The sequence below is a fragment of the Phoca vitulina genome, unplaced genomic scaffold (assembly GCF_004348235.1).
Source record: "Phoca vitulina isolate PV1807 unplaced genomic scaffold, GSC_HSeal_1.0 scaffold16, whole genome shotgun sequence".
Taxonomy (NCBI): domain Eukaryota; kingdom Metazoa; phylum Chordata; class Mammalia; order Carnivora; family Phocidae; genus Phoca; species Phoca vitulina.
Window position 1 is genome coordinate 12,737,690 of NW_022589719.1, and position 19,068 is coordinate 12,756,757.

Sequence of the window (19,068 nt, forward strand, 5' to 3'; positions counted from 1 at the left end):
CGGCTCCATGCGGCCCCGGGCCCTGCGCGGGTGAAGCCGCGGCTCCGCGGAGCCCGTCCCGGGCGCGGCAGGACGAGCGAGCAAGTCGCGCCGCCCGGCGCCCCCGCCCTCCGGCGCCCGGGCCATGGCCGGAGATGCCCGGTGAGGACCGGGGCGCCGAAGGCTGGGCTCCCCGGCGCCGTGCGGTGCGAGGCAGCGGCCTGGATGTGTGAAGCGTCCCCATGGCTCGGCAGGAGGCGAAGCCCCAGGCCCCGAGGGAAGCTGGGCCGACGGCACGGGGGCGCAGGGGCCGGGCCGGCGGGGGAGCAGCCCGCGGCCCGGGCGTGAGGGGCTCGGGGCCGGCGCCGGGTCCCCGGGCCGCCGCGTCCCAGGATGCGCCGCCGCCGCCGCCGCCGCCGCCGCTGCTGCTGGGACTCCTGCTGCTGGCGGCCCTCTCCGAGCACTGCCTGGCCGACACCGGTAAGCACTTGGCGGCTGCTTTGCACCCATGGAGGTTTCTGGAGCGGCGGGGCCGCCCGTCGGGGCCGGCACCTGGCGGGGTGGCGGTGGATGGAGAGGTCTTTGCAGCACCGGCGCTGGGATTTTCTCCGCCCTTTGCTGCTGCCACAGCAGAACTGTGAGAGTCTGTCTCCCGGGAAGGCACCGTTGGGCGGGGAAGTAAAAAGAGGTGCATTCGCATCTTCTTTCTGGACAAGTTGCAGATCCTTCCCAGTGGTCCCGGCAGGCACGCTTCATTTAGATAAAGACATGGTGTGTTAAAGACACCTTAAAAGGCATGTGTTTTAATAGGACACATTTCAGGGTGGGGACGTCCACTGTATTTTGGGCTCCCTGTTGGGTGACCACTTTGTTTTAGCTGCATGAAATGGCCAGAGAGTTTTAGGCAATTCCCGGGTCGGCTTCCCAAATAGCGTTTTTCCCTACATGTTGACAGAAGACCCGTTTTCTTTTGGGATAGAGGTACCTAAAATAATTGCTTGCATCTTGCAAAGGGATCCAGGCACTGATCAAGTATATAACCCACTGTTTGCAGGACGATAGTTAAAAATAATCACGCTTGTCTTTTAGACTCCCAAGAACCCCAGGAAATAGATTTCTGTAATTCCTCGGACGATTTTGAGAAATCTCTTGTAACTATTTTTTTGGGGGGGGGGGTTATTCTGCTAATGTGCTTTAAAACTTACTGTGCAGTCAGGAATTGTCTTTGAAATAAGAATGATTACTATGGCACTTGTAAAGGTCAGGCTTTTGTTTGTGATGAAATTCTGGGCTCTTGGTACATTTCATTGATCAAGGAATATAGCTCTCACATTAGCAAATGGGATCCTGTAGTTATGTGATTTCTAGCAAGGACTAATGAAGACTGCTTTTTTTCCCAGCATACTCCTTCCCCCAATTAGATTAAATTTCCTAATTATGAAGGATATAGGTAAGAGGGTTTCAGGGTTTCAGGTTAAAATTATTGCCTGTCTGCAACACCTTAATTCAAAGCCCCCCCCCCCTTTTTTTTGATTCATTTAAAGGGTCCCTGACATGAGGAGTCTATGTGTACAAGTTACTGTCCGGAAATTTTCTGTTATGATTATAGTGGTGACAAAGTCTGGTAATCTTTGGGTGGGTGCCTGAGACCCAAGAAAAACCTTTGAAGAATTTTAGCCCCCAGTTTTTACGCCTCTAGCAGTTTTTGGTGATGTGTATTTGGCATAATGGTTAAAAGGTAAGTCCAGAGTCAGACACATGTAAACACCTTAGTATTCCTTGGACCAGAAACACACTTTGAGTTCTTATTTAAAATAAATCAGATCTCTGGTAGTTTTGTAAACTGTTTATGAGATGTGAATTTTTGGATGCTGTTCATTTGTGTGCATATACCAAAACTGTTCAGCCATCTGGAATATATGCAATTTGGAGCCTATGTATTGTTCCTGTTCAGCCTGATGTCCCATGATTCTCTCTGATCAGCTTTTAATTTCTGTTCTTCCTTTGGACCACTGAGCCTTCTGAGCCTGTGACTTGACTTGGCTCTTCCTTCAGACTGCCAGAGTCTGACTTAGGGGACTGTTGATCTGTATCTTTTAGTTTTAGCCCTGATGTCATTTTTCTTTTTCCTCTTAGTGTGATCATGGGGACAATTAAGAAAGGTGCTCTGATTAAAATGATGGTAAAAATCATTGACATTGACACTGTTCCCCAAAGTCTCCTGTCTTCCCCTCTCATTGGAGTGACTTGTTGCTTCCTCTGTGCTTTTTGGGGGTGCCCTCTCTGCTGTCACCCTTGATGACCAATTTCCTGTGATCTAGCTCACCTGTGGATCCAGAGTGTACCACTGGGCTCCACGGTCTCCTGTGACTTGGCTGCTGATTCAGTGGCATGACTTAAACCCTGGGCTCCCTGTTCTGCCTCCTACCTGCTTTCATTTGTTCTCTGACTTCCAGTTGAGGCAGTGTTGCTGCAGGGTGGGTGAGTCCTGGGACTCATGCAAGGCATCCTAAGGGATTTGTGTAAAGAAGCAGTGTCTGGAGGGAGGCGGGAGAATGGATGACACTTTTCGGGGAACTTGAACTTCCGACAACCTGGTTTTGGACTTTTGGGAGGGGTAGCTGCAGCTTGGTGCTACTCCTCGCTGTTGAATGTGGCTGACGCCGAGCTGCACGACAAGCCAGACCTAGGATATTAAGATCCTACTAAGAGTGCTAGTTCGCTACTGTCGTGCCCTTGCTGTGCCTTGTTTTCTAAGCAAGGTTGGGGTAAACACTTAACCTGGGTTGAAAAATGGGTAAAAATGGTTTGTTTCAGGAAAATCTGTAGCAGTTGTTGAGAACCTTTGTGTTCCGGAGCCCCTACAGTGTCTTCCAGTCTACCTCCACCCATTCCACCCAATGCTTTTGCTTTAACATTCCTGGGGGAATTGGCACTCCTTCTCTTTGTCCTGTAAAGGAAAGGCCTTCAGTGTCCTCCCTCGGACCTCCCCTCCTAGCCTCCATCTCCGCGGAGCTCTTGCTCCCAGGCAGTAACTTCTGTTTTGGATATGGGAGACTGGTGTGGGAAAGGAGTTTCTTTAGAGTAGTGAGCTCTGACATCCTCAGCCTCTTCTGCCCTCAGGGGCTCCAGGCAGGATGGTAAAGTTCAAGTTTGACTTCCCAGACTTCTTAACTACTGATCATCCACGCAGTTCATGTCAGTAAACGAGTACCGTGTGCTGGTTGGGTGAAGGTACAGCGCTCATTGCTTTCTGTGACCTTGCCTCTCTGATCTGTAAAATGGGGATAATAGCTCTAATCTCATTGGGTTGTCATGAGGATCGAATAAGTTAATACATCTGAAGTGTTTCAAACGATGCTTGCTATACATAGTAAATGCTCCGAGAATGCTAGCTGTTCTTATAAAATGGCAGAAATGGACTGAACATTACTGTGTCCAGGTGCTATGAAGGGGACGGGGCTGCAGAGGTGACTAAGGAGAAGGCAGTAGGTAGAAACCCCTCATGAAAAGAGTGATGTGCACCCTTGAATTCTGATACCATGTGATCAGAGCTCACAAAATGAAGGAACAGTTAATTCCGGAGGAGTGGTGGCCCCTTAAAGGATGAGTAGGTGTTGGCAGGATTGATGGTGGCATTTCAGGCTGGGGGAAAATAAAGGGTTCTTTGTGGCCAGAGCACAGGATGCCCATAGTGAGGAATACTCCAGATTTTCTCCATGCCCTGGGGCTTTCCCAAGCCCTCCTCACAGGCACCACACCCTCTTTGCCCTTCCCTTTGCCCTTCCCTTCCCTTTGCCACCCCTCTTTGCTGCTTCCCCCACCTACTTGTAAGTTCCCTGATTTAGCTGTGTTTCCCTCTTGTCTGTTATGATGCCCAACACAGTGTAGGCGCTTATTACATTTTCAGCCTTCTTACACTCCTGTTCCCTCAGTTTGGCTGATTCTGTTTTTGTTAGAATAATGATCCCATTTAAATAATCCACAGTAAGTTGTGAATGGCTGCTTTAGTCGGGGAATGTATTTTGCATTTTGGAAGAAGGGTTTGCTGTTCCTGGGGAACCTCTAATTTAGCACAAAATATAGGGGAGTTAATTTTGAACTAGGATGTCTTTCTTGCACCTCTCCAACCTTGTACCACATCATCAACTTGGAGTTCCATTTGGAACAGGTGCAATAGTTCACTGGTTCATTCCTTCATTCATTGTGTCTTGAGTGCCTCAGCTTTCTGAGGTCACCAAAATGAATGAAAAGAAACTCTCAGTCTCATGGCACTAGCCCAGTGCTTTCCAAACTTTACTGCGCATGTGCATTACTTGACGATCCTGTTAGCATGCAGGTTCTGTCTGATTCAGCCAAGTCTGGGATAAGGCCTGATGCTCTGTATTTCTAGCAAGCACCAGGGGTTCATTGACCCCCACTTTAAGTAGCAAGTGGCAATAAACAAATGACTGTAGGTTGGATGGTGGTAAGACAAATAAATCAGGGTAAGAGGATATGTGTGTGCCCTCACGCATGTGCTTATTGATAGAATGGGGAGGGAAGACATCCATGATCAGATGACATTTGAGTAGCTACCTAAAAGTGGAGGAAGATATTCCAGGTAGAGGGGAAAGCAAGTGCAAAAGCCTCGAGAAGAGATTGTGTTTGGGACGGTTGAGGACCAGCATGGAGGCCATGTGGAATTGAGTGAACAAGGGGACAATGGTAAGATATGACGTTGAAGAGCAGGCTGAGGCCAGATTGTGTAGGACATTTTGGCATGGTGAGAACTTGGCATTTTATTTTGAATGAGAGTAAGTAAGAGGTGACATGCTCTGACTTCAGTTTTAAAAGAATCTCGCTATTGTGGGGAGAAAAGACTCTAAGGTCAGGGATAGAAACAGGTAGTATGGCATGGTGAGGAGTGGTGAAATTTTGGACATCTTTTGAGGATAGAGCTAATACAATTTTCTAATAAACTAGAGGAGGGGTGGGAGAAAAAGAGAGGAACCAATATGGCCAGTTGAACATAGTAGTCTAGAATTCCAGGCAGATATTGGGTCCAGAGGTATAAATTTGGAAGCCATCAGCATGGGATTGGATGAGAAACCTAGAGAGTAAGTATAGAGAAGAGAGGTGATCTGAGCAATGAGCCCTGGGATACTGCAGCATTTAGGGGTTCAGGGGGAAGAGGGACCAGCAAAAGAGACTGAGAAAGTCTAGATGGGGACTAGCAGTGGACGTTGGGTTTGGAGATGTGGACGTGTTTGATGTCCTGGGAGTAGAGGGGATGGAAGTCTTACGGCAGTGGGTTCAAGAGAGAAAGGAAGAAGAAAAATCAGAGATAGTAAGAAAAGACAACGCTTTTAAAGTCTTTTCTGTCAAAGAAAACAGAGTGAGAGGGGAGGTGGGTCGGGAGAGTTAAGATGGGATATAATTGCATCATGTTTGTACTTTCTCATTTTTTAACATTAAAGATGTACAGCAGGAGTGTTTGATTTTTTTTTTTTAAAGATTTTTATTTATTTTGACAGAAAGAGAGAGACAGTGAGAGAGGGAACACAAGCAGGGGGAGTGGGAGAGGGAGAAGCAGGCTTCCCAATGAGCAGGGAGCCCGATGTGGGGCTTGATCCCAGGACCTTGGGATCATGATCTGAGCCGAAGGCAGACGCTTAATGGCTGAGCCACCTAGGTGCCCCAAGAGTGTTTGATTTGGTGTTTTCCCCCCAGATACAGACAATCCAGTAAAATGTATTTGGGCTTTTTTACTGTCAATATTAATTATCAGTGCTTCAGATATATTTGCAAGATGTCCTAAACCTTGCCTCTGCTTCTTTCTCCATCCCACACACAAGTAAAGAAGATTTTGGGAATAGTGACACTCTACTTTTAATATTGACATCAAACAGAAGTCAGAAACCCTCTCCCTGCCCCCCCCCAAAACTGAACATCACTGTGAAAACTTTGAGATACTGCATTCTGATGACAACTGGAGAATCTCTCCGAAGCCTGCTTATCTTAAGTCTTAAATTACTAGAATATGATCTGAGAATATTCAAGATGTGCACACTTCCTTTTTCATTTTCATTACCCTTCAAGCCTGTATTGTGGTTTTCTTTCTTTCTTTCTTTCTTTCTTTCTTTCTTTTTTTTTTAAACAAACAACAACTCTACTCTTCTCCAGACAAAAATGAATAGTTGGAATGATCCTAAAACATTTTCGTTGCTTGACAACATATTACCGGGGATTTCTAAACACACAGAGGGACACATTATTCTAGGTCACTAGATGGCTGCCTTGGATGGTGACTCTCTTTGGGGACTTCAGGTCGAAAGGAGCACTTGGCAATCTGGGTATAGTGAATATCAGTTATTGTAGCTGGTGGGAAGGCGGCAAGTGAGTCATATTGATTTGATAATGTTTATCAACCACCTGGCGTATGCGAGGCCCAGCTCTTCACCAGATACTGGGAGTATAGTGCAGAGCTAGCTAGGCCTGGCCCTGGCCTCGAACAGTCTATGGCCAAGGATAAGCAGCCCTTCCTCAGTGCGTGGAGTGGCAGGTCAATAAAATACTTCTGTGAGTTGGTTCAGGTTGGGGGAGGTGGCAAGACATAAAGTATCTGCTTTGTGCAAAGAGGCAGTTCCTGCTCAGCGGCAGCCTGGGAGGGAATGAGGGCCAGGGTGCCAAAGTTCTGACTTCTCAAGAAAAGCTGGATCTTTATTTAAAATCTTGTTTTCAAATGTCACCAACTAATTCAGATTTTTGAAATGTCATGCCGTACAAAGAAAATACACCCATGAGCCACCACTTTTTTTTTTCCTTTTTTTAAGTCAAGTTTATTAAGGTATAATTTACATACAGTAAAATTCACCCTTTTTAGGTGTACTGCATGATTAGGTTTGACAGAAGTATATAATCATGGATCCACAACCACAATTCAGATAGAGAACATTTCTGTCCCACCTCCAAAAATTTTCTCCTGCTCCTTTGTAGTCAGTCTTCTCCCCCCTACACATCCAGTCCCTGACAAGCACTAATCTATTCTCTGTCCCTATAATTTTGCCTTTAACTGAGGCTCATAGAAACGGAATCGTACAGTATGTAACATTTTTATGTCTGGCTTCTTTGATTTAGCGTAATGCTCTTGAAAATCATATATATTACTGCATATATGTATCTCTATTTCTGTACTGTTTTTATTGGGATGTACCCCAGTTTGATGATCCATTCACCAGTTGATAGACATTTGGGTTGTTTCCAGTTTTTAGCATAAAAGTTTTTGTGTGGGCAGCTTTCATCTCTTGGGTAAATACCTAGGAGTAGAATTTCTGGATCTTACGTTAGATATGTGTTTAATCTTATAAGAAACTGCCAAATTCTTGGGGCTCCAGCCCAGTCGGTTAAGCATCTAACTCTTGATATTGGCTCAGGTCATGATCTCAGGGTTGTGAGATCAAGCCCCGTGTTGGGCTCTGTGCTGAGCATGGAGCCTGCTTGATATTCTCTCCCTTTCCCTCCCCGACCCTCTAAAAAAAAAAAAAGAAAAAGAAACTGCCAAATTATTTTCTAAAGTGGCTGTACAATTTTGTATTCCCATAAGCAATGTATGAGTGTTCTGGTTGCTTCTCTGTATTCTGACTGGCACTTGGTTTTGTCAACTTTCTTTTTAAATTTAAATTCCAGCGATTCCAGTAGTTTTTAGTGGTATCTCATTGTAGTGTGACTTTGCATTTCTCCAGTTACCAACGCTGTTATTGCTGCTTATCTGTTCGTTTTCTTACTTGCCATCTGTATCTGTTTTGAAGTGTCTGTTAAATCTTTTGCCCGTTTAAAAAAATTAGATTATTTGTTTTATTATTATTGAGTTTTGAGCTTTCTTTTTGTATTCTGGATGCAAATTGTTTATCATATACACTCTTTGCAAATATTTTCTCCCAGCCTGTGGCCTGTCTTTTTGTTTCATTAACAATATTTTCTAAAGAACATAAGTTTTAGATTTTGATGGACTCTAGTTTATCAGCATTTAAATTTAACATTTGTGGTTTTGGGGTGAAATAGGTGAAGGGGATGAAGAGTACACTTACCTTGACAACTCGCATTGCTATATTGTACACCTGAAACAAACACAACATTGTATATTAACTACACTGAAATTAAAATAAAATAAATTAAAATTAAAGAGGCCTCATTCCATGTTAAAAAAAAAAAAGATTTGCAGGTTTTTATATCTAAGGATAGAAATACTTGCCTAACTCAAGGTCACAAATAGCTATGATTTCTTCTATAAATTTTATAGTCTTATTTTTACCTTTAGATCTGTGGTCCATTTCATGTTAATTTTTGTATACCATGCAGGGAGTCGAGGTTAAGGTCTTTTGCATATGGGCACTTAGTTGCTCCAGCACCATTTATTAAAGAGATTATATTTGTTCTGTTGATTTGCCTGGGTACTTTATATGGGTGGGTTTAGTTCTGGAGTCTAGTTTGTTCTATTAATGTATACTTCTTTCCTTATGTCAATTAAACACTGTCTTGATTTTTCTAGCTCAGGGTTTCTTAATCACAGCACTACTGATATTTTGAGCTGGATAATTCTTTGTTGTGGGAGACTGTCCTGTGCCTTTTTTTTAAATTTGAAAGCTTTTATTTTATTTATTTATTTATTTATTTATTTATTTATTTATTTTAAAGATTTTATTTATTTATTTGACAGAGAGAGACACAGCGAGAGAGGGAACACAAGCAGGGGGAGTGGGAGAGAGAGAAGCAGGCTTCCCGCAGAGCAGGGAGCCTGATGTGGGGCTCAATCCCAGGACACTGGGATCATGACCTGAGCCGAAGGCAGACGCTTAACGACTGAGCCACCCAGGCGCCCTCTATAGTAAGTCTTGAAATCAGATAATGTGAATCCTCTAAATTTTTTCTTCTTTTCCAAATCTTTTTGGATATTCTAGGTCTTGTGTTTTTCCATAGAGATCTCTTTTTTTTTTTTTTTTTAAGATTTTATTTATTTGTGAGAGAGACAATGAGAGACAGAGAGCATGAAAGGGAGGAGGGTCAGAGGGAGAAGCAGACTCCCTGCTGAGCAGGGAGCCTGATGTGGGACTCGATCCCGGGACTCCAGGATCATGACCTGAGCCGAAGGCAGTCGCTTAACCAACTGAGCCACCCAGGCGCCCCCATAGAGATCTTAATATCTTTTTGTCAATCTGTATAAAAAAGACTTGCTGGAATTTCTACTGGGATTTCACTGGAGAAGACTTATATCTTAACATTATTGAAATTTTTTATCCATGAACATGTTTCTCTCCATTTATTTAGGTAGTCTTCCTTTTCTCTCATCAAAGTTTTATAGTTTTCAGCATACACATTTTGTACATATGTATTTCATGTTTTACAATGCTTTGGCAAGCAGTACTTTAAAAATTCTTTGTCAATATATAGATATATGATTTTAAAAAGATTAACCTTGTATCATGTAACCCTTCCAAACCCACATTACTTCTAGTAGCTTTCTGTAGAATCTTTGGGATTTTTCTTTATTTCAGATCTTCATGCATTTTATTTCTTTTTCTTGCCTCATTGCAGTGGTTACAACTTCAAGTACATTGCTGAGTAGGAATGGGGAGAGTAGGCATCCTTACCTTGATCTCAGTCAGTCTTTCACTATTAAGTGTGATGTTGGTTGTAGTTTTGTTTTGTTTTGTTTTGCTTCGTTTTGTAGAGGCCTTTTATCAGGTTTAGGAAGTTCCCTTCTTTATCCAGTTTGCTGTGAAATTTTTATCATAAATGGGTAGTGAATTTTATCAAATGATTTCTCTTTATCTGTTGAAATCACCACAAGGTTTTTCTTTTTCAGTCTGTAAAAAGGCATTGGTTGATTTTAGAATGTTGGACCAACCTTGTATTTCCAGGATAAACTCCAACTTAGTCAAGATGTATGTTCCAGCTGGGCCTGATTTTCTGATCTTTTTATTGGAAATTTATAAAGTCTTACGTTCATGAAGGATATTGATTGGTGTGTAGCTTTGTTTTCCTGGTATTTTTTGTTTGTTTGTTTGTTTTAAACAACTGATAATCAATTTCTTTTCCTGGGTATGTTTTGTCTGGTTTTGGAATAAGGGTAATGCTGATCTCTAAAATGGCTGGAAAGCATTCTCTCTTCTGTTTAATGGAAGTGTTTGGATAGTGTTTGGATAGAATTGGTATTATTTCTCCCCTAAAGCCTATGGCTTTATAGATGAGATTGAAGATTGCTTAAGGGTTTCTTTAGTAAATTAAAAAGTTAACAGATACCTCTAGTAAGTACATTTCCTCATTCTTGGGGCTAACAGTGGACACTTCCTAGACATTAAGACATTGGTTTGGTTTAAGGTCTAGGGCAAATGGCCTGGGTGAGGGGAAATTGCGTTCGATGTACTCAGGAGACAGGTCACCCCCTAGCTGGCTTTTGGCTATTTATCAAGTCACTTCACTTTTCAGGGCTTTAGTTTTCTCATCAGTAAATAAGAGTCTCAGGATCCTCCCTTCTTTCGCCATTCCCAGGCATGTGTGTTTATGAGCCCTAGGCAAATGTTTTGATGGGTTAGACCATTTGCATTTCTTATCTCTTCCTACATTGGTGGCAAGGCCAGTCAAGGACTCTCATTCTCAAAGGAAGAGTTTTCCCATATTTTGCTCTCATGGTTCCAACTTGAAGCCCAAATAAATATTGGCTTATCTTTAATCTTCATTGGCTTTTAAAAATTGTAAAAGTCATATATACTTTATTAAATTCAAACAGTACACAAGTGTATGCAGTAAAATGCAAAAGGCCTGGTTGGCCCTGTTGCTGTTTCCTAGAGTTGTGCTGTCAAGCAAATACGAGTCTTTACAGAACTTTTTTGTACAAACGTTTATATCCATATACATATCCTCATTTAATTTTTTAAAGAGATTAAGGGTGGGGGCGTCTGGGTGGCTCAGTTGTTTATAAGCGTTTGCCTTTGACTCAGGTCATGATCTCAGGGACCTGGGATCAAGCCCTGTGTTGGGTTCCCTGCTCAGCGGGGAGTCTGCTTCTCCTTCTCCCTCTGCCTCTCCCTCCACTGATGCTCTTTCTCTCTCAAATAAATACATAAATACAATCTTAAAAAAAGTAAAGAGATTAAGGGTGTAATATTCAGAATATTTGTCACTTGACACTATGTCATGACCCTTTTTCCATGTTAAGTAAATTTTGTCACAAGAGAATTTGAACTTCTCCCTGAAATATAGAAAAGCCTTTACAATAAAAGAAAACTGTTTTAAAACCACAGACTGGATTCAAACCTATAGAGTTAAAACCTCTCCTTAGACCATTTCTCCTATTTTCTCTACTCCTTGGCTTCCTTCCTTGGAATAAACTTCCACAGATGCTAAGGAAAAATCACAAACCCTCTTAAACACTAAATAGAATAGGGATAAACACTGTGTTTAAACCAACTAATGTAGATGTAAATAAGGCCAAGTAGCTGCCCCACGTATTTAGCCCAAGGACATTGCTACACCTGCCATCTGTCCACTCAGGCGAGTCTTTGCCTAATGCATCCTAACCACAAGTGGGGAATTTGATTTTGATTTATATATGTTAAATCTATTCTTAGCCTGAAATAAAATTTCCTGACGTCAGAAACACAAAATGGCTTTGTTATTTATGCGGTACCTGCAAATAGGAAGGTCTAGAATATTTCTAACTTTACTCTTGTGATGTGAGATATGGCATTAAGTGCCACAATGAAACCAGGGCTTCCAGACTTACCCCTCCACCTCCACCATGAATGCTGCTCCTCTGTCCTTGTCTTTTTATTTACCAAATGTCAACAGCAAACCAAGGAGGGCTGGAGAAAAATGTGAAGTCTAAGGAGAAAATATGTTGAAATTAATGGTGCCGCTTTAGAAGTCCTTGTCTAAAAGAGCTGATCAAAAATATCTCTAAACCTACGACGTACTTCATTATCAAATAATGAGTCTTTGTTTTGAAAAGAATAGGAGGATCTGGATTACGAGCATTATTTTGAATATAATTAAACCAGATGGAAGTGGGGCGCCTGGGTGGCTCAGATGGTTAAGCGTCTGCCTTTGGCTCAGGTCATGATCTCAGGGTCCTGGGATCGAGTCCCGCATCGGGTTCCCTGCTCAGTGCAGAGCCTGCTTCTCCCTCTCCCTCTGCCACTCCCTCTGCTTGTGCTCTTCTATCTATCTCTCTGTCAAATAAATAAATAAAATCTTAAAAAAAAAAAAAAAAAACAGATGGAAGTGTATTAAAAAATTGGTGCCATAGAGCTGTCTCTCGCAGTTTCCTGTTATTATGTTACTTAATACTGGAGGTGAACGCACGCATCAACCCGGTGAGTTCTACAGAAACAAAACCTTCCTTGCAGTGGGATGGAGAATAATTTCTTGTCTCTAGTCCAACAAGAAAAACAGCATTTTAAACAAGTGTTTTCCCATCCTATGACTAATGTGATATGTTTACTTTTCCCTACAAGGATAAGAGTCTCCAGAGTTTGGTGTCGCACCTCATACTTGTTGAAGTTCTCACTCTTTTATTTGAATCTCATATCACTCTTGAGAGGGTTAAGAAAGTGATTTGCTAAAGGTCACACAGTGGTCCAGGGATTTTTACATTGTTCTATGATTCAGGAGTTCTGTGTTATTCTCTGATTGTACGTTTACACTACTCTATGATTACCTAGTGACTTAACTAAAACTAGCTCAAGTATGATGCCTTTGGCCACAGGGGAATCTCATGTGACATATTCAGAATAGGAATAAAATATAACTGGGCCGTGTTGATGATATAATTAATTGATAGAAATAATAGCTAACATTTTGGAGCATTTACTATTTGTATCAGCCCGTTTGATTTTTCACAACAATCCTATGAAGTGGGTTCTGTTATGATCTCCATGTTTCAGATGAGGAAACTGAGGCACAGAGTAACTTTATAGTTATTCATCCAGTATCACATGGGTAAGTGTCAGAGGCGGGATTTGAACCCAACCAGTTTAATTCCATAGGCCTCACTCTGCTTCCTGATATTGCCTTCCTCGACAGTGAGAGGCTGAGGTTTACTGGCCTTTGTCTCAGGGACCCTCTCTTTCCCCGCAGGCTGGGTCTGTCCTTCTGCCTCTTCCTGCAGACTGGCTTCCTCTGCTTATCCACAGCCACTCGATCCCCCTGTAACTAAACCTTCAGCGCGCTTTTGCTTGCTGTGGTGCTCACTGCAGCCGGAATTGGCAAGTTTTCAGTTTCAGGGCCCACCGTCCAGTCTCTGTCCCGTTTCCATATTTCCCAGAAGGGAAAATCAGGCTGCTGTCATCTGGCCAATGGAGTGAGGAATGTACCCCTCGTCTAATCGCAGAGGCCAGGGGAGAAGGGGCAAGTGGTACAAAAATGACTTCCTAGGCTGACCCCTCCTTCAGCCATGGCCTGTGGTAGAGGGCAGTCTTAAATAAGCTGGTGTGGATAGGGCAGGCTTCCCCAAACCTTCCATGGCAGTGAAAAACAAGTTCGTGTGCTGGTAAGCTGGCTCTACAAAAAATATCGAGGATAAGTGGCCTGATTTATAGTGTTGGCTGATTTCCATGGTATAAATCCTCCCACCATGGCTGATTTCAAACTACCAGTGTGAGGTAGAGCTAGGAAGAGATGTGCACCATTGGCTCAGCGCCGACGTGATCCTATCCATCTGTGGGCTCCATGCACGACACACGCAGTGTACACAGGAAATGCAGGATGTCTCCAAGAAGTTTCAAGTCTAGGCTTAATAAGCTAACTAACTAGGTGGGTTTCGAGTTATGTAAAAGGAAATACTATTTCAAGGAAGAGCGGGTGGAAGTTAGATTGGGCAGGAACAGCCTAAAATAAGCTTGAATTATATAGTCCTAAATGTGCCATCTAGTAGGCACACAGAGACGCTTTCTAAAAAATTACAATTTCCTCTGCCTGTAATGTCTTACTTGTGACATAGAACTAACCCTTTCACTGATTTTATGATGGCAGGCCTCATTTTCTTGGAGGTGCATTGGTTTTTTTGTTTTCCTTACTTCCCGAGGTCAGCAGTTCCTTCTCATTTGGGGTCGTCATCAATGGATTCCTTTCTCCCACCTTATGAACCTAGAGAGGTGAAGGCCATGTGGTGGCCTATTACATGTCTTCCAGTTGAATCAACACTATTATTCTTGATTGGAGGCTTTTATATATGGTCATAAGGCCATCTCTCAGTGCTTGTAATTATGCTAAAAGCCAGGACAGTCTTGAGACTACCACCCCTGACACGTCAGATGCTTTCAGAGATCTTAAGGCTCGTCTGGTTGGCTCTTCTCCCTAGCACATCTGGGAGGTGACTGGGAGTCTTGGCTTCTATATGCTACTTACAGTTCAGCCGACGTTCCCCGTCTTTCTGACTGATGTGACTATGTCACTAACTCTAGCCAGCTCTAACCACGGGTGGTGTTGGCCACTGGGAGATGGAATGAGGAAGTGTTGACAGCGTAGATCTCCTTTAGACATGGAGTTCCAAGTGTCCTACGGATGGAAGGTCAGTGTCTTTTTTTTTTTTTTAAGATTTTATTTATTTATTTGAGAGAGAGAATGAGATAGAGAGAGAGCATGAGACGGGGGAGGGTCAGAGGGAGAAGCAGACTCCCTGCTGAGCAGGGAGCCCGATGCGGGACTCGATCCTGGGACTCCAGGATCATGACCTGAGCCGAAGGCAGTCGCTTAACCAACTGAGCCACCCAGGCGCCCGGAAGGTCAGTGTCTTTACCTATAAAAATAGCACAGTTAATTTATTCTTTTAATTTCCCAGGGGCTGTGTGAGAGAAAAATTTGACAAGATTCTTCTTTTATGTTTCACTGGAGATTTGTCCTAGTTTGTGGAAATGTTGACTTCTGAGTAGGAGGAATAACATTGATGAGATAGCTACTATCGTGGCAGTCACTGGATCAGGAGTTCCATCTTATTCCCCCCCCCCATGATGACACTGTGAGGGAATTCTTGCCCATTTTTCTTGGAGGAAGCTAAGATTGAGAGGACATTTAAGAAACGGATTTGCCTAAGGGCACATTGCTTGTAAGTGGTGAAGATGGGATGTGAAACCAAATCTGACTACAATGTAAATACATCTTCAGCTATACTCTGCAGGCTTTCCCCCCTCATCTTATTAAATTTTCAAGCATACAGAAGCGTTGAAAGTACTGTACAGTGAACAGCCATTACCTACCACCTGGATGATATGGTTATCATTTTGCTATATGTGTTTTATCATATATCTGTACTTCTATCCATCCATGAATTCCTCTTATTTTTTTGGATATATTTCAAAGTAAGTTGCAGACATCAGTACATGTCACCCCTAGACAGTCAGCATGCATGCCACTAATTAAACTTCAATATCTATTTTTAATTTTTTAGGTGATTTTTATGTACAGAGTAATATGGAAATCCTAAGTGTATATTCCTGTGTTTTGACAAATGCATGCACCTGTGTAACCCAAATTCTTGTTAGGATTTCGAACATGACCATCACCCCAGGAAATAAGTTCCCTCTTGCTCTTCTGTAGACATTACCCTCCTTCCCCATCTCTACTCACCCTCTCCCCAGGCATCATGGTTTGATTTTTTTCACCATGGTTTAATTTTAATACCAGGCAGTCTTAAATAATGATGCTTGTTGTTTCTAAATGGACTCTTTCTTATGTGTATTAATTCAGACAGTATTTAAGTGGCAAGCACTGTACTGGGTGTAAGGGATCTAGTGGGGAGGAAGCAGACATTGGCTCACTGGGGAGAGAGAGACATCAGTCAGTTCCTCACAGGAATAAGTATACAATTACCAACGGAGGTGAGTGTTGTGAAGGGGAAGCTCCAGGTGCCGGGTGAGTAAGGAGGAGGATGGTCAGGGAGGCTTTCCTCAAGTGAGACTTGAGCCAACATCCGAAGAATGAGTAGGAAATAACCAGGCGGAGATTTAGAGCAAAGGGAGATGTGGGTACTGTCCTCTGTGGTGGGAAGAAGTGTGGTTTATTTCGGAACCAGAGAGAAGGAAGGCAGGAATCAAGAGGATAGTGAGTGCTGGACTAGGCAGGAGAGGTGGCAGGGGCCACATCACACAGGAGACATGCCATAGACTCGAGCTTTTAAATTAGGAGGGATGGGAAGCCATTGCGTGACCTTGACATTCAATTACCCAATCACTTGAGTTGGATGAAGAGAAGACATAGACTATACACTCTGGAATCCTAACTAAAATTAAACAGTATTAGCATGAAGCTTCCAAGTTTTTTTCAGACCTTCCCTCTTTGTGGTCGGTGTTCTTGTCAAAGCCATGCCTGCTAACTGACCACCTTGCTTCTAGTCTTGGCCCCTGCTAACCAATCTCATCCTTCAGCCAGAGGTTTTTAATAAAACATAAATCTACCCCGTGGTGCCCCGTAACTCAGTTCAGCTCCATTGCTTAGCAGTCTGGGTACTTTATGAAAGAACTACCTCCAACTCCTACCTGCCACCATAGCCAGACTTGCAGTTCCCCCAAAGCCCATTTCTTCCCCTTGCCTTTTAGTCTTTCTGCCTTCTCAGCCCTGTCTGGTTAGCAGCCGTACTTTCTTCGAGACCCAGTCCAAGTCCTGCCTCCTTTAAGTAGCCTTTCCTGGCACACAGTCTGCCCTGCTCCACAGGAATTAGAAGCCATCCTCCCCACTCCCAACCCCTGTCCCAGCTGATATGGCCTACTGGTCTGGCTCCTTCATCGGACTGAGCCCCTTAGAGCAATTTTGTAAAGGGAGTCCCAGGTTCGCTGAGGTCCTGGAAACCCTTTCAACAACTATGATCCATGTGCAAAATCTATTTTCATTATAACTGAGGACATACACTGTTACAGCCTATGTCCATTTAGAGAAACAGTTGCCTCAATGGCTAGTAAGACAGCTTGTTCAGACCAAGAGGGAAGAATATACTACAAAGTCAAGCCCATTCTAAGGGACAACCGAGATACGGGCTCCTGAGAACAGGAGACAGTAGACAGAGCTGTCAGGGCAGGGAAGCAATGCCACTTAACTGCTAAAAGGTGGGATAACTGTGGAGTCAGTTTCAGCCCTACGGATGAAAGTGTGCAGACAACACCTGACGTTTCAAAGGCTGGGATCATGTCTTATCCCATAATAGATATGGGATATCTGGTATGTATAAAGGAAGGAAGTGGTATGTATAAAGGAAGGAAGAGAATCTCCTAGAACATTCTCACCATACTTATAAAATCCTGTTCTATTATTTCTGTTCTTAAAACCTTTCTTGACTGTTGTGCCAAAAAATACTTATGGTTAGCGTGGTACTGGTGGTGGAATGGAGTGCAGGGATCATAGCCCGGAGGACTCACTTCTCTCTACAGATGTGTTTTCACAAATCAAGCATTTGTCAAACAAAAATAAAAATCATTTAAAAATCAGGAGCTTTTCCACGAAAATCAGGATTTCTAGGTTCTCTTGAAACGATCAGAAGGTTGACCACACTGGTGAAATAAATTACATTATTGCGTGGCAACAATTGGCTAAAGTCGAATAGTGGTAACTCCTTTAGATGGGTCATCTGTCACAGCCCCTGCCTGTCCCACCTCAATCACATACTGGCTGAGACGGGTTAGCTGTGGTAACAATCCAATACTCAAATCTGTAATGGCTCAAAGCCATAGCGTTTTATTACTCATGCACATAAAGACCAAGTAAGTGTACCTGATTGGCGGGGAGCTCTCTACCAAGCAGTGATTCAGGAACCCAGGAACCTTCCTTTGTGATTTTGCCATCTTCAGTCTGTGGCTTCCAAGGCTACTGTGCTTGTCTGTATCCAGCAGATGGAAGGGGGAAGAAAGAGGGGAACAGGACCCAAAGGGCTGTGCAGACATTCTGCTCACATTCCATGGATTAGGGCTCCGTCACTTGGCCACACCTACCTGCAGAAAGAGGCTGGAAAATGTAATCTAAGAGTGAGCCCAGAAGGAAGAGAAAACCGGTTTGGTGAACAGCCAGGTAGTGTCTGATCCAACTCATTTATTTTACCTTCTTAGCCCCTTTAGGTATTAGAGTTTGCAATCCCTGGGGATAAAGAAACTTGGGGTCAAGTCACTATAATGTCAGCTCCAGCAGGACAGGGACTTACTCTCTTTTGGTCACTGCTGTATACTCATTGCCTGGCACACAGTAGATGTTCAACAGGTCTTTGTTGATTATATGAATGAGTCCCTTTTCTGCCCCGAGCAATGATAATAGCTACCATTTACTTAGTGCTTGTTATATACTTAATTCTCTTGGTAGGCTCAGTGCTGTCTCAGGAAAAGAGTCCTAAGATTTGGACAGTAATGATGGCCACAGGATTAGAAAGAAGGGTGAACGTGAGAATTCTTCTGTCCCACTTGCAGTGTTTTTCTGGGGCTCCTTCTATCTATATGTGGCTGAGAAAGTTTAATACCTTTTCTTACTGACTGATTGCTAGGGTAAAAGATCAGTTGTTTTCAGCCTCTGTAGTTTTGATGGACAGAGGGTTGCTACTTCAAGTAAGATTTTCCTTTCTGTATGTAACAAATTCCAGTTGTAATATACTCCATTGTACCTCAACAGATCGCGATCTGCTACCTTCTGTTTGTCAAAAAAGTTAGTGTCACTTTTTAGAGTCGCGTGGATATGTTTTGGTAGTACCCAGCATGGAGGGCAGGAGGCCTGATAGTTTTCCTGTGGTTTGAGTTTTGGATTGTGGTACATCTGAAGCAAGTTTTTGCTGTTATTGTTGTACCTCTCTGATTCACGTGGGAGTAGGTCTGAGGCTAACTAGAAAGAATTGATTTTATTTTTTTCTTTCCCACAGGAATACAGGTAAAATCCTCCACACCTTGTTATCCCTGGCACTGCACCTTTGTTAGTTATTATGGGACCACACGGCCTGAAGCCCTCAGCTGGAGCTATTTAAGGTGATGGCATAGCGTTGGGGCAGCAGGAAGTATAATTACCTTTGTGTGAAGTATACCCTGTTACGTGGCCATCAGGCTATTGGAAATCTACCTTTCCATTTATTGAGGGGCTGCTGATGGTGTA

At 43.2% G+C, this 19,068-nt stretch overlaps 1 protein-coding gene across 1 annotated transcript in view; it reads left to right on the plus strand.

Annotated features, from left to right (window-relative positions):
* Window positions 1-221: 221 nt before the first annotated feature.
* KIAA1549L (KIAA1549 like) overlaps window positions 222-19,068 on the plus strand; it is a 268,932-nt gene continuing 250,085 nt past the window's right edge. Inside the window, exon 1 of the mRNA XM_032414728.1 lies at window positions 222-459. Within this exon, the coding sequence (XP_032270619.1) occupies window positions 222-459 (238 nt within the window). The remainder of the gene's footprint in view (window positions 460-19,068) is intronic.